General features: G+C 45.6%; 1 protein-coding gene across 1 annotated transcript in view; it reads right to left on the bottom strand.

Annotated features, from left to right (window-relative positions):
* The window catches only part of Wdfy4 (WDFY family member 4), a 238,370-nt gene that overhangs the window by 34,833 nt on the left and 188,635 nt on the right, over positions 1–14,902 (bottom strand). Inside the window, exons 45-48 of the mRNA XM_051141818.1 lie at positions 8,952–8,994; positions 7,840–7,959; positions 5,518–5,635; positions 4,425–4,534 (exon numbers count right to left, since the gene is read on the bottom strand). Of these exons, the coding sequence (XP_050997775.1) occupies positions 4,425–4,534; positions 5,518–5,635; positions 7,840–7,959; positions 8,952–8,994 (391 nt within the window). The remainder of the gene's footprint in view (positions 1–4,424; positions 4,535–5,517; positions 5,636–7,839; positions 7,960–8,951; positions 8,995–14,902) is intronic.

Consider the following 14,902-nt stretch of genomic DNA (forward strand, 5'->3'; position numbering starts at 1 on the left):
TATTTTTTCTCAGGTTAACTAGTATAAAAGGACTTGGTTATGTACTTGATACCTGATGATTATGTATATATGTATATGTGTGTTTATAGTTCTTGATTTTTTTTAAAGAGAAGGGGGATGTGTGGGAAGGAGTAAGCTTTGTCACAAGTGGGAGCAGTTTTGGTGGGCTTTACCCTTGGGCACCCCATGAATAGCTTGTGACAGACTGAGTGGAGCCATCCTGGGTTTGGAATTCTGGAAGCAGACCTGGGAACCCCACCTGGTCTATTGTCTTTCTAATGGACCCTCACCGGGAGAAGGAGCCGGTCCTTCCCACGTGACTGAGGGAGTTGGGGAAGGGAGAAAAACAAAGTCGGCTGCAGGGAGAGCGTGCAGGAGCAGCGGACAAGCTGGATCAGCACGCCGGCCAGAGAGACACCTAAGGATCCGTCCCGTGGAACGGCTACCGGAAGGTTCACTCTTTCGTCCCTTTAACCTTTTTCCTTCTTTTATAAGCTAGTTGGGTTGCATAATAAAGTTTAATTGCTAAGAAACAGAGTCAACACGGATCCCTATAGGCAAAGCTCATGAGAGCTATAGAGTACTTGGCTTGTCATTAAGGTGGGCACCAGGTACTTGCCCTGAATACCGTAGTCCATTCCTCCCAGTGAAAGGAGTGGGGACAACAGGGCACACAACCAACACAGAACTGGTCACATTCTGCATATTTTCTACTTCCCAGATCGTACAACACACACTTGTACAGTATGTACTTCATATCTGAGGGGGTCTACATTCAAAGGTGCAGCCATACACTGAAAATTTCTTAATAGAGCATATCTGCCTCAAGCTCTTAATGCCCTTTCTCTTCTCACAGTTTACTGGGTCATATAGTATTACAATTGTTGACAAAACATTTGCACTAGAATGGGTATTATAAATAATCTAGAGGTATTTTAAAGTATATGGGGAACATATAGGTTATATGAAAATACAATGGCAGTTTTTATATAAGTCTCCTGAGCATCCTCTGATCTCAGTATTGGAGAGGGGTCCTGGAACCAATCCCATAGGTGAGCAATTATTCCATATTTTATAGACTATAAAAGTCTATCATTGTATTGATGAGTTTGGGCAGGAAGATAAACACGTCAATACTAGAAGAGCATCAATTCTAAAAACAATTCTAAAAAAAATGTAGTTGCATTTAACCACAGGAGTGTAAAAAGCCTCTTATGCAAGGCCAGGACACAGCACACTGAAGTCCTGAAACCGTGTGAAAATCTTAGTGCTGTCCACATCACTGGGCCCAGCACATGCTGAGCCAGGCATGGTGTCCAGAGTGCTCCATATGAGCATGTCAGCAGCTCAGCAGGCCACACCAGTTGTGCCACACAAGCACATGGTGCATGGCAATAAAGGTTCTCTGTGGCAGATCCACTGACACACACTGGCATGTCACTCTGGTACTGAACTCTGTGTTTAAAAGTAGCCACAGGATAGATACCATGTGATGCATACTTTGCCATAATAGGAAAGCTTAAACTTTTGAATGATACGTATAAGGTATTTGTCACCATTCGGAAACATAGTCGGTACTTGAGTGTTCCAGACTAGTGCTATTATGAAGTGGGCCTCAGATGCAGCATCTCACCCAAGCCCTAGCTTCATCTCATGAATAAGGAAGGCAAACGAATCCCACAGCAGCAGGCGAGCGGCAGCATCCCCTCAGCTCAGAAGGGAGAGTGTGCTGACACTCATAAGCACTCTGGCTCCATCCTCCTGCAAATATGGAAGGCCTCACTGCAGGCATCCTGCAACTTCCCACTCTCCAACATGTCCACTTTCAATTTAAAGGTCAGACCCTCAGGTGGGTGAGACAACAGGCCAAGGGCAATTTTTACGGCTGTGGAGGATGGCAGGCAAGGTCTCTTGAGAAAAAACAGGCCTGCCCCTAGGAGGCAGGTGAAATCAAACAAAGAGGCCAGGACACTCCTTAGGAGATCTGGTGATGCCCAGGACTCCCTCAGCAGACATGGCCTTTGTACTCATCCTTTTAAGAACTAAAATTGTTGTTATCTTGTTCTAGGAAAAGGCAGAAGATATTTGGTTCTTTGGGCCAGTGATGACCAACTGGAGAAGTCACTTGGATGTCAGAAGGTAAGAGAGAGCGCAGATGATGCTGACTTAGATGGCCAATCAAGCAAAGACAAACTCGAGCCAAAAACCACTGAGAGTCACATTTGAGATTTCCAGTGGGGTCACGCTAACAACTATACAGGTGCCTCCTAAAAGCAGAAAGAGTTGGCTCTGTTCATCTCTCCCCAGCTTAGACCATCCCAAACTAGTTTGAGCTAGTTACTAGTGGAGCAAAGTGGCTAAAATAAGCTCACGCTAATGATTAGCGGCATAGTAACCGTTATCCAAATATGCTCATGGGCTGGCAGGACCTGTTTATTCTGGCGCATTCTACTCTGGGATGCTTTATCATAGTCCAGGCTGCTTTCAGATAGTTTAACCCAGAGGAGACCAGCTTGAAACAGGTTCAAATCTCTTCAGATCAGATCTGGTTGGTCACAGAGGGAAGAGGGAAGTAAGCACGGTTGGTGACCAGAGCTAGGGGCTTTCCCCACATTTTCTCTGGATGACTCAGGGGTCTGTGCATAGCCAGCCCTCCTTTCCGGGTATTTGTAAGTTAAGTGGCAGGACTGAGCTGTAAATCTCACAACACAGTCTGTCTCTTCCTCCACTCTATCACTTCCCTGTATGTAAAGACCCTTAGCAACAAGTGGGGCTGAGACCTCTGGTTTTAATGCATCCAGTGGGAGGGCCAAGGGGAAGCTGGAACTGCATCCTGAGCATCTGACTATTTCAGCTCCCTGGCTGGGAAGCAGCAGCGGAATCCATCATTATCTTCAGCAACAGTGATCATCATTTCTTGTGGATTAATGAGCAACATCTGGATGCGATTCCTGGCATGGCGTACAGCTCTGGGACCATTCATTCTCCAAACTAAACTTACTTAAAATGCTTGTTGCCTGAGAAAGACCCAGGGGAAGAACACTTATTATTTTTGAGTAGATTTTCAGAGATAGGGGGTTAAGCAAAGTCTAGATGAGCCACCCGATCAAGGAGAGCGGAATCTGTGCCAAGAAACAGAAGATGTGAGTGGGTTCACTCCTCACCGGAAAAGCCATCTGACCTTGCCTTTTCATTCTTTCCCAGGGATTAGGAGTGCCTTTAGTGCCAACTGAAGATGGCTCTTGTCTCTCAGGGTCAGTGTTTTCTGAGCAGCCAAAACTCAGTTTCTAGGTCACTAAAACTTCTCTGAGATAAGGTTCAAGCATTAGAGCTAGGCCACATGTGCTCAGTGGGCCACCCGGATCATGAGGCCCTTGGCTTTCTCTCCTGGACCATTGCAAGGTGGTAATCATGGACTCAGCCTTACAGTGCACTCACTCCGCTGCCTCAGGCTGGGCTACCGGACAGCTTTCCACATTTCAAGCTCTGCCCCTGAATGGGGTCCTTGGGTGCAGGATCCCAGTGAAGGGCTTTATGGGGGAACGAGATGCAGTGCATCTCAGTACCGTCCCAGCATCGCCCACAAGGGAGCCTCCCTTAGAAATTCTGCACATCCAGGACTCCAGCACTGGCTCATCTCCAGCTCCTTCAGAACTGCTGGATGAAACAACACAGGCGACCCAGATAACTCAAATTTCGGATAAGCAGGAGCTAACTCTCCAGTATGTCCTTGCTTGAGTGGTGGTTGCTATTTATCCAGAACCCAAACTTAGCTAGGTAATCCCTTTTTTTATTTGGAAACCTGGCAACCCTAGGCTGGCAAGACAGCGGTTTGGTAGCGTATGGATGGGTAATATGGCTGGTTTCTTTTCCTGGGTTAGATGATTTTTTTATATTTCAAGTAATCTATTTGTCCCATGGAGCCTTCTAGTTGTACTTAGCACAGATCACTGCACTCTGATGCTCATCGCTCCTTCTCTCTACTGATCTTTGACTCTGGCATTTTTAATCTCAACATTTCCTGCTCTCCTTTTCTACCACCTTACTTATATCATTTTCCCCCATTTTTCACAGGGAATTTTTTAATTCTCTGCTATCTAAGATTTTTTTTTACACAAATCAGGCAGATGTGCAAGTACTGATGATAAAAAAAAAAAATAGGCTAGCTATAAGTATAGGAACCAACGTCAAGTTAAGATTTGAGTTTTCAGCACTCAGGAGGCAGAGGCAGACGGATCACTGTGGGTTCCAGGCCAGCATGGCCTGCAAAGCAGGTCCAGGGCAGCCAAGGCTATACAAAGAAACCCTGTCTCCAAAAAATGAAAAAAAAAAAAGTTTTCAGAAAGGAGGTATCCTCCTTATTCAAGCCTGGCACTTGTGTGTGTACACACCCTAGCATTTAGGAAGAAATGGCAGCAGCTCACCTGTAAGGAGTAGAAGGCTTGTGTGAAGGGTGGCATCCGGACCAAGTAGGAGGCAACAATGATGGCTGAGGAATAGTGAGTGTAGTAGTGGCACTGGACAGTCATGTCTCCTACAACGAAAGGCCATGCTTGAGGGCTGCTTCACCCCCTCCCCACCGCGAAGGCAGCAGACCGGCTTCACTGTGCTTCCGAAGAGTGTTGTAAAACGCACCCGTCGGAATTCAGGAAGCAAGAAGACATAAAGGAAAACATTAAGGCACTAATAGATCAGATGGAACACAACCATGGCAACAATTGTAAAGGTGATGTACAGATGTACAAAGTTGAGGGCTGAGTTCTAGAGCAACTCAAAGGCAGGCTCTATCATTTGAAAGTTAAGTTGCTTAGACTCAGAGTTTTATTTCCCTGACCTTCGGAAAGGACTACATTGTAGAGAAACACTAGAGTGCAGTTCCCTCCATCTTCCCTACCTCCAGATATGAAGTGGCCAGCTCTCAGCATAACCGTTTCCATCCAGGATGGCCACCCAGAGTGTCCCTTCCCACAGATTTTATTTTCACAATTTCTTTTTATTTTGTGGCTATGAGTCTTTTGCTTTCATTTAAGTGAACCATATAAATGCAGTGTCCACAGGGGCCAGAAGAGGACAGTGGAACCCCTGGAACTGGAGTTTCAGATAGTTATAAATAACCATGAGGGTTCTCAAAACCAAAGTGGGGTCCTCTGCAAGAGCAAGAGTACTCTTGATTGGTGAGCCATCTCTCCAGCCCCCTTAGTTAAATTTCTAAAGGTGACACTTTGAGTGCTATTCACAAGCTCTTCCAGTGATTCTCCCATGCAATCACAATGCTAATTGCTGGATTCAAGAATTCTTTAAGCACAATCATAGGTAGACTGGGTGACCAACTAAGTCATTACTGATCTTTTCAAGATGTTGAGAAAGGGCTGGAGAGACAGCCGGCTCAGTGGTTAAAGGTTAAGCTCACAACCAAAAATACAAGAAGTTGAGAAGAACTACATTGCATACACCTGTGTGCACGGTGCAGTACTCCCACCCCTCTCTCAGTCAAAAATCAAGCAAGTTTGTACCCACCTTCAATCTTTTCAACTTCTTTAAACCTCTGGGTAAATTTCAACTTCCTTTCCTTGGTTTGGGCCCCCATTGGCTTCGAAAGATCCCGGAATGTCTTGGGATTCGTCAAGTTCAACATCTAGAAGGCAGACGTTGCAAGTGCATCTGAGTTAACTCCCCCAGTCCCCCTGGTGCCCCAGGAGCCACGCTCTTTAGTTTTATGGCTCCCTTTATTGGTTTATTGTCATTTGGTCTGAACCCCTGTCGTGATTAGCTGGCTACCCAGAGTTTTATGGCCCTAAAGCCAGTGATCCACAAAGACTTAATAGGGGAGAGATGAGAAGTAAGAGGAGGGAAGATTGAGTTCAAGCTGAGCCGGTTCCAAGTTGACCCAAATCAGAACATGAGCACCAGGTACTACTGAAAAGCGACTTTCAAAAGAATTCCTGTTGCCTATATGATTTTTAACTCTTGCCCTTACTAAATAATTTGCTGCAATAGTTCAAGGGCCTGCTTTGAGTCAAACTGATTTTTATAGGATGCTAGAAGTCACTTGTTTAGGGGTGGGGAAGGGGTGAGAGGAACATGTTCATTTTTTTTTTCCTGAGGCGCACTACCTTTGGGACAATGAAGACACATAATGCTGGCCCTGCTCCCAACCTTGAGACTTCACCTTAGCAGGGATGGGAAGGACCTCAGTGTCTTCAGAGGCATGCTCTGTGTTGGGGGGAAAGGGGCACACTGAGTATCCCTGGGCCTTACATCGCTGTGAGAGGGGTTGTTTCTTCATAAAGCTCTCTTCACTAACAGAGTCACAGCTGCTTGGTTGAGGGACAGTGCTGTCACCACTTCAAAGGTTGGCAGAAGGGAAGCAGCCCTCCTCAGTTTCCAGGGAGTGGTGGAGAAGCTTGTAGCAACTCCTTTCTCAGCTTCTGATGGTCCTGACGGGTCAGAATGGATACTAGTTGCTGGAGTTCCTCGTTTCCCCTCAATCCCCATATGTTCAGGAGAAATCCCCCAATTGTGTGTGGGGGAGGGGGGAGGGAGATGGGAGGAGAAGGTTGTATGTAAGTGATACAGGCATGCAAGTGTTTGGGTGCCATGCTATCACATGTGCATGTGGAGGGTAGAGGAAGCTCGCTGCTTGGACAAAGCTGGCTAGCCACCAGGCTCCTGGGAGTCCCATCCCTGCTCCCCAATACTACAATTATAAGGCACGCAGCCATTCCCTGCTTTGCAAATGCGGGCCAAGGATTCAAACTCAAACCCTCCTGCTTGGGCAGAAAGTTGCTCTAATCCACTGAGCCACCTCCCTGCCCCCACCCCGAATTTCCCAATTTTCAAACACAAGAAAGTGACCACGATTTTAAATACCAAGATATGTGTACAACTGAGAACGTTTATATAGTAACCGCCTCTTTGCAAGTATGGGTTGACCCTTGGACTTTGAAGGCTCATATTTGTAAGGCCTTGGCCTCAGGTGGACCGTTGGTGTGAAAGGAAGCAAAGGATGGCTGGTGGGAAAACATTGCTGCATTCACTGTCGTAAGTAGAGATGGGAAGCCACAGAAGACCGGGGCTCTACCTTCTAAACCTTAGGCTTTTCACATGAGCATCTATAGGTCAGGGTGGCCAGCCTGCTCTAACCTATGACTCATGAACTTGTGCGTCGCACACTGCCCAACACATCCCCTGATAACCATAGCATCAGGGCCCAGACCTAGTTCACGACCCAGTTGAACACACACACACACACACACACACACACACACACACACACACACACACACACCTTATATCTTGCTATGACATTTTCCTCCTCATGACTCCCATGCTCTGAGATCTAGGAATGGAGGTCAAGAGAGCCGAGTGGTCTGATCTAACCGTAAGCCTTTCCAGTCATGGCATGTCTTTGTTCAGGTGCTGGGTGGAGCTCAGATTCTAGAGCAACAGCAGACAGAAAGTCTTTTTGTCTTCATCATCTCCCTACCTTTTGTTCCGTTTCCTTCTTTCTGTGTGTATTGTTTCTAGAAATATGCCCCATGGCTGGGCTTACTGAGAACACAGCATCTTCAATGTTGTCCCACACAAGCATCTCAACAGATGGGAGACAGTTTCCTCCAGAGGTGGCAGGGAGCCCCCTGAAGCTCATGTCAGCCATGTGTTGGCTTAACGTAATCACAGTTGTACTGATCACTGCACTGGTAAAGACTGCCATGCCTTCAGGAGAACTTAGTGGCCTTGTGGGCCCAGAGAGCTGGACCTCACAGAAGGCTCTGTGTTCTCATGATAGGGGACAGGAAGCCTCAGAAACCCTGTGGCATGTCCTGGAGAACGCCTTACCTCTGAGGTGTAGTCAGCAAGGACCCAGGGAAACACGGGATACTGCATGTAGTCATTGTAGGTCCTTCCAGCCAGGGTGTTGAGATACATGAGGTATTCGAAATTGCTGATCTCCCTTTTCTACCAGAAGAGACAGAAGGAGACAAACCAAACACATCTGATACCCTTCTGAGGCCATGGGGGACCGAGCAGGAAACCTAGACTCCAGGACAGGAGCAAGCAGGTGTCACCTACGTATGCAGGAGCCGTCTGTCACCGATGCAGGGCAGCACCAGCTGCTCTGAGTGTGAATGGGAGGGAGCAGAGCATTATTCAGGAAGCTACTTTGCCCAAAGAAGCAGACCAGTGATTGAAAGTGAAGTGTAGAGCTTGCTTTGATCTTAACCCTCAAGCACAACACTCAAATGCTGATTGAATGCCAGCACAAATGCGGCGGCCGGGGGGGGGGGTGGTTAGGGGGGCCGGTGTGTGTGTGTGTGTGTGTGTGTGTGTGTGTGTGTGTGTGTGTGTGTGTGTGTGTGAACTCAGGGCTGACCCTTTCACCAATAGAAAAATGAACTCAAAGATGGGAGTTACTGAGAAAGGAGACGCCTCACCAGTCTCCCTCTGGGAAAGGCCTTTTTCCTGCTAGTCTGTATAAAATTCTCTCAAGGGCTCTCTGGCTTAAACTAAATGCACACAAATGGAGATATGGGCTTCCTATGGAAAGATCTGCAAGGCTGCCTCGTTTGGGGTCTCTTCTTCAGTGAGTACTCCAGACTAGTGACTCATTTGTGTGAGAGCCATACATGTCTTCTCAAGAAGTGACGTGTGTGACACGCCCCTTCTCCCCAGCATGTACATGTGGTACATCCTCAGGGATAGCAGGATGTGTACACACAGAGGCTCTCACACATTCTCTGCTTCCTACTCCAATGTGCAAAGACAAATTGTCTATCCCTGGGATCTTGTCAGGGAAAGATCTGGAATTTAGCAAACTTAAAACAGAAACTTCCTTCTTGAGTATGTGGAACACCTCCTCTTGCTGGGTCTCACTTCTTTCTGGTTTACGTCCTGCACTGTCCCCCCACGCCCCCACCCTTGCCCCTGGCCCAAGCAGCAAAGGACTGTACCTGCCATTTCTGCAGCATGGTCCTATCAAAGCCCGGGTGTCTCCTGTTATACAGAAACAAAACAAAACATAGGGTGACTAAGTATCCCAAGACATGAACATAAATACGGGAGATACAGCTTCCTGGGGATTTGTGGGGATAGGGCATTGCATGTGACAGCTCCATATTAGTCTCCTTTGCCCCATATATCTTCTTCAACAGCAGATATAAATATGTGATTTAGGGAAAAATGCAAATATCATGGAGGGAACTATACAACATGGGTCTACAAACTACTGCTTAAACTCAATAAGCTTAATAGTTTCTAAGTGTGTTGGTGCAAAGAACAGTTTCTCATATGTGTGTCCATGTGTTTGTGTTATTTTGTTTTTAATTCTTTTTTGTGGACTCAGGTCACATGCACAGGCTTCCCCACCTCCCTTGTTCAGCAGGCTCCCAGAGAATAGCTCACAAAGCCCTAAGTCTGTGTCACAGCCTTGGGACTGTGCCATGCAGGTGTGTTTCTCTCTGTGGTGTCACCAGGTTGGAGAGTAAGGAACATTTTTCAGTCTTGGAATGATCACATGGTCAAATGTTTCTCTTAAAAGGCTGCACCATCTTACACTCCTGCAATTAAGGTACACTGAGCGAATTGAAGAGATAACCATGGCTGTTCCTATCTGGAAGAATGGAGTGAAAAGTGCATCAAAACACAGAATTGGGAAGGATGTGAGGAAGGAGCCCTGCACCCTGCCATTCCGCAAGGGACTCACAGAACTTAATTCCTCACCCTTAGTCCTGTCCTTTGTCCTTTGTCACCCGTTCCCCTCCCAGCAATTTCCACAAGGACTCCATTCTACTCTCAAGATCAGACCTCTGCTCCATATCGCCTCAGATGGCCCATCCCCTGATCAACTGTTCATAAACGCCGCCCTGCACACATGTCACCCACCATGCTAGGCCTGCCACCATGCCCCGGACCTCAGCTGGGACAAGCCTCAATGCCAACAAGTCCCCTTTCCCACCACTACATCATCTGCCATAAGTAACCACCTCTCTGCATTCAGGTTTTTTGTTTGTTTTTTGTTTTGTTTTGTTTTGTTTTGTTTTTCTCTTGATAGATTTTCTACAAGGGAGCAACTCCCAGGCTGGAGTTCACCTTTTTTATGTGATTCCTTTTCTCTAAGACAACAACCATCACACTGGGGCAGAGGACACTCAGGTTTACCGACCTAGCTCCAGAGTGTCATGTGAAGCTTCCCTTGGGTGTTATGATGTATTTCTGGTCCTGCCCTCACCACAGTCCTGGAGGACAGGCTTCCCCGATGGCTATAAAAGCAAGCAGAACTAGTGTTGGCCTTGCTGCTCAGATGGAAGGGAAGCCAAGGAACCACACAGCTCTGAGAGGAAGCCTCCTCAGCAGAGGCTTTGCAGCTTCCAGGGAAGGGTATTGCCAGCTGAGCTGAGGAGCTCAGGAGCCTCAACACCGCTCTACTTCTCTTAATGCTTTTTGGCTTCTTCTGATGAGAGAGTCACACTGGGCAGTGAACCTCATGAAAGAGATTTATTGGGAAGGTCCAGGGTATGGAGGGACAAATTCAGGGTTGGCTGCCCCTGCTCCTAGAAGGCAGCAACAGGGAACTGAGCAGACACATCCTTTATATAGGAATTCTTACGGAGTAGAGGTTTCTAGGGTAGAGATTTCCAGAGTGAGGATTGGTGGGATTTTACGTCCTGAGCTTGGGGGAGCTCAGGGATTGATTGGTGAGGTTTCCTGCCTAGAGATTTGTGGGGTTCCCTGCTCAGGGATTGCTGGCTTTTTGTTCAGACTTTTTGCCTAAAATTAACATACTCTGGGAAGGGTCCTATTGAGGAGCTGGAAATGACCTTCGTGACAGTTACAGAGGTTGGAAATGCTGTTTTGACAGTTAGTGATAGTGACAAGTGCTACTTAGAACATTCAGGAAAATTCCTGGATATTCTGAGCCTTCTAGAGCTATGAGTGTGTGAACCTGGTATGTTAAGCCTTTCTAAGTTTACTTGTTATTTTAGAATATGAAAGAAGAGTGAGAATTTGGGATAAAATGTGGCCTTTCAGAGTTCAGAAAATAAAAGAGTCACTGTTACCATTTCTTCTAGGGAACATTCTAGAACTTTACCTGTGGTCATTTGTGAGGTTTCTTTCTAGCGGAATGGTGCCAGGGATAAAAGGGCCTTTCCTATTCCATCCCCCAGATCACCAGCTATGAGCTCCAAGAAAGATCCATCTTTTCTGCTACCATCTGAGAAGAACGCCATTACCAATGGTGAAAAGACATCCAACCAAAAGTGAGTCTCACTTTTTAACGTATTATTTCTCGGTCATATCTCTTAAAAGTATGTCTATCTCTTGAATTAGTCCATGCACTTGTTTTACATACCTGGTGATTAATAAAAAAAATAATTTCTTTAACTGATAAAACTGCATTGTCCATCATAAATAAAGTATGTTTAAGATTGAATAAGATGTCAGATGTGGCCAGGCAGTGGTGGTGCATTCTTTTAATCCCAACACTCGGGAGGCAGAGGCAGGCAGATCTCTGTGAGCTCGAGGTCAGCCTGGTCTACATAGTGATTCCAGGACAGCCAAGGCTACACAGAGAAACCTTGTCTTGAAAAACAAACAAACAAACAAGATGTCAGATGTGGCTCTTGACTTTCTAAAGCCCTCCTGAGTTTTGGAAGAGGCAGTGATGGACAAACCTGTGTGGCTTTGGTGCGGAGAAAATCTGGACTCACATTCATTTGATACCATTTGACTAAAGGACCCAGTAGGGACACTAAGACCTCTCTTAGCTCACACTTAAGACACATTCACATTATCCACACTTACACAGGTGTGTGGAGAGCAAGTGTTGCCATGAGAGTGAATAAGGCTGTAGCAGATGTGGGTACAGGCTCCCTCCTAGGTGACATGCGGACACTGGCATTGGTCAAGCTCAGCAGGGTGACTGTTTTGATACTCCAAAAGAAGAGTGTGGTGACAAGACTGGGGACCTGCTTCCTGATGAAGACTTGCTCAGTTCTGCCGATACCTTTCTGGATGATTCTGGAATAATTTATAACCTCCTCTGTCAACCCAGTTAGCCCCATTGTTCACCAGGAGTTCGTACGCAGTTACAGGGCATGAGTCTGGGCCCTTGGGCAACTTGAAGCTGATGGTAGAAGACCAAAAGGACTCAAATGAAGCTGCTGAAGATAAGGGCATGTGACCCTGTCTGGCTGGAAGGTGGCCCAGCTTGGCACCTACAGACAACACCCCATTTATTTTCTCTCCAGACCTAGACGTCATTATTCACTCTTTTCTGGGTGACTTCCAAAGATGAGACGGCAGTCTCCCAAGAACTGCCTGCTGGATCCACTCCAAACCCTCCCTTCTTTATTCTGAGGGGATTTTCATCCAGGCTTCTCTATTTGTGATCATATCAAGTTACCTTGGGGGCCTTCCAGACCCCAAGTACCATATAGGCTTTGCCTCTGCCTGCTTGAGACAGTACCACCAGACCAACATCCCAACAGCACTTGGAAATTAGTCTTCTGGAAGGGTGGTAGTAAGTGCAATCCCAGCTGTGTTCTAGGAACTTACACACCTTCCCTAGACGGTTCAACAGAGCTACCTAGAGTTGGGCTTTTGGAGGTGTTGTGTTAGTTCCCAGAACAAGAATTTTCTGCCAGGTGTCTGAAATCTGTATCTCTTCCACTCTGGAGGGAATCTGGGGTCTCCTTTCCAACCCCTGCCTCTGGGACTGGGAGGTAGGTGTAGCCCCAACTTGGAAGACATTCACCAAGGGCCCCAAGTTTAACACGGGCTTCTGAGTCAGAGAAGAAACATCTCCATGTCCTGCCCCCAACTCACCAACTTCTCCCAGGCTGTTCTGTCTTTTACAAAACCGGTAAAAACATAAAACCTGGTTAGTAGGTAATCAGGAGATCCAACTCTCAAGCTAAGTCATTTCAAAAAAGTACAAATCCACAATGAAGAAAATTTGCCAACTTAAGCAAACTGAAACCGTATCTCTGCTGGTGGGCTTGCTGTGCATCCCAGGGAAGCCTGTGTCACACACAGCTCTGGGCCCCATAATGTTCTCTGCATAGGGAAAGAACACACTTAATGATCCTAGGGACAATGCCTGACATGAGCAGTCACCTATCAAGAAGCCAAGAGGCTGGCTTTGGAAACCTACTTACCTAGTTGCCTTGTTTGAGCCTCAGAAGTAAATTCAGGTTAGCCTGAATCTCAATTTTCAGAATCAGATAACAGAGCAATAGAAATCACTGAGAAGAGCTCGGCATAGTGGCTCACTGTGTAAACCCACTGCAAGGGAGGCAGACCTCAGAAGATCGCAGAGTTTTGGGCTATTCTAGGCTACAGAATTAGACCCTGTCTTCAAAAAAAAAAAAAAAAAAAAAAAAAAAAAGAAATTAAAAGAAAAAAATCCACAAGAAGAAAGAGATATTCTTTCAAACCAGAGACTTTCCCTTTGATTAACAGACTGATCTTTCTCTCGTGGCTTCCCCTGACACCACTCTAGCATGTGTGCCTTACGTTCAACATAGTTCTAGACCTAACAATAGTATCTGACGCTCCAGATTGTGTCTGATTTTCACTAAGGCCCATTTCCCCATGGGTGAGGCTAACAGCGGCTTCACTGTGTCCTCGCCTGCACCCAGATGCCAGAGTTACACCTGGCTTTCCTTTCCTTAACGCTTAAGACATAAAGACGTTTTTGTCTTGTGTATTTTCCTTTATGCAACCTATTGATGTTAAGTTTTTACTAATTCCACGACTTTTAAATTATGATTTCTCATTTAAATTACACATATTTTCTAATTATACCCTGCAGTAAATGTTTGAGTATCTTAAAGTTTTCTAATTATATTTGTTAAATAAATTATTTATTATATAAATTCGGCAATACATTTTTTCTTTACCTTTAGGATAAAACATAAAATAATGATATCATGCCATCGATATCTTTATTTAATGGTGAATATTTTTTATAATTTTTAATTAAAATTAGTTCTTTTGCTTTTTTATACTTTCCAAAACTTGTGTTGCTTGGGTTAATTATGGATTTAAAATATTTACTTAATTCATAGCCATTCTGTTTCTTTTCTGGTCATGTTCAGTTAGAGAAATTTACAGTGTTAGTTTTTATTTCTACATGCCACTTCAGCAACATCATATTCCTGTTTGCAGAATAACTCTAGTTCTTGTTTGGCTAGTTTTGTTTTGTTTTTTTTTTTAAGTACTAAAAGTTAATCTAAAGCAGTGGTTCTCAACCTGTGGGCCACAACCCTTTGCAGGTTGAATGACCTTTTCACAGGGGTTTTCTAAAATCGTCAGAAAGCATAGATAATGGCATCACAATTCACAACAGCGACAACGCTACAGTTAGGAAGTAGCAAAGAGATAGTTCTATGCTTGTGAGTCACAGCAACATGAGGGACTGTATCAGAGGGTCTTAGCACGAGGAAGGTTGAGAACCACTGAGCTAAAGGAAAACACACACAGGGATATGAACTGCAGCCTTACTCCCCCAATGGTGTCACAATGGTACCAACAGGAAAGGCCATGTATGCCCCGGTGCATTAGCTAAGATACAACAACAGTCACCAAGAACAGTCAGTGGAGAGAAAGTGATTGCAGATTTGTGTGACCTCATGAGCACTGTGGTTGCTTTGAGCCAATAAGGTAGAAAGAAAAGCAAAACTGCAAGAAAAATAAATAAATTCAAGTAAACAAACACATAAAAGATAGCCCTCCCCCACAAATGAAGAACAGTAAATACTCAGGAAGTAAAAAGAAAGTTAAATGACAGGTCATGCGGCTGGATGCTACTGAAGATGACGTCCCTTAAAGGTGCCACATGGACTTTTCAGTGTCCACTGGGGCAGACATGGAAAGCCTCTACATTGGATATTTACCCTCT

This window comes from Acomys russatus, chromosome 3 (genome assembly GCF_903995435.1).
Source record: "Acomys russatus chromosome 3, mAcoRus1.1, whole genome shotgun sequence".
NCBI classification, from domain to species: domain Eukaryota; kingdom Metazoa; phylum Chordata; class Mammalia; order Rodentia; family Muridae; genus Acomys; species Acomys russatus.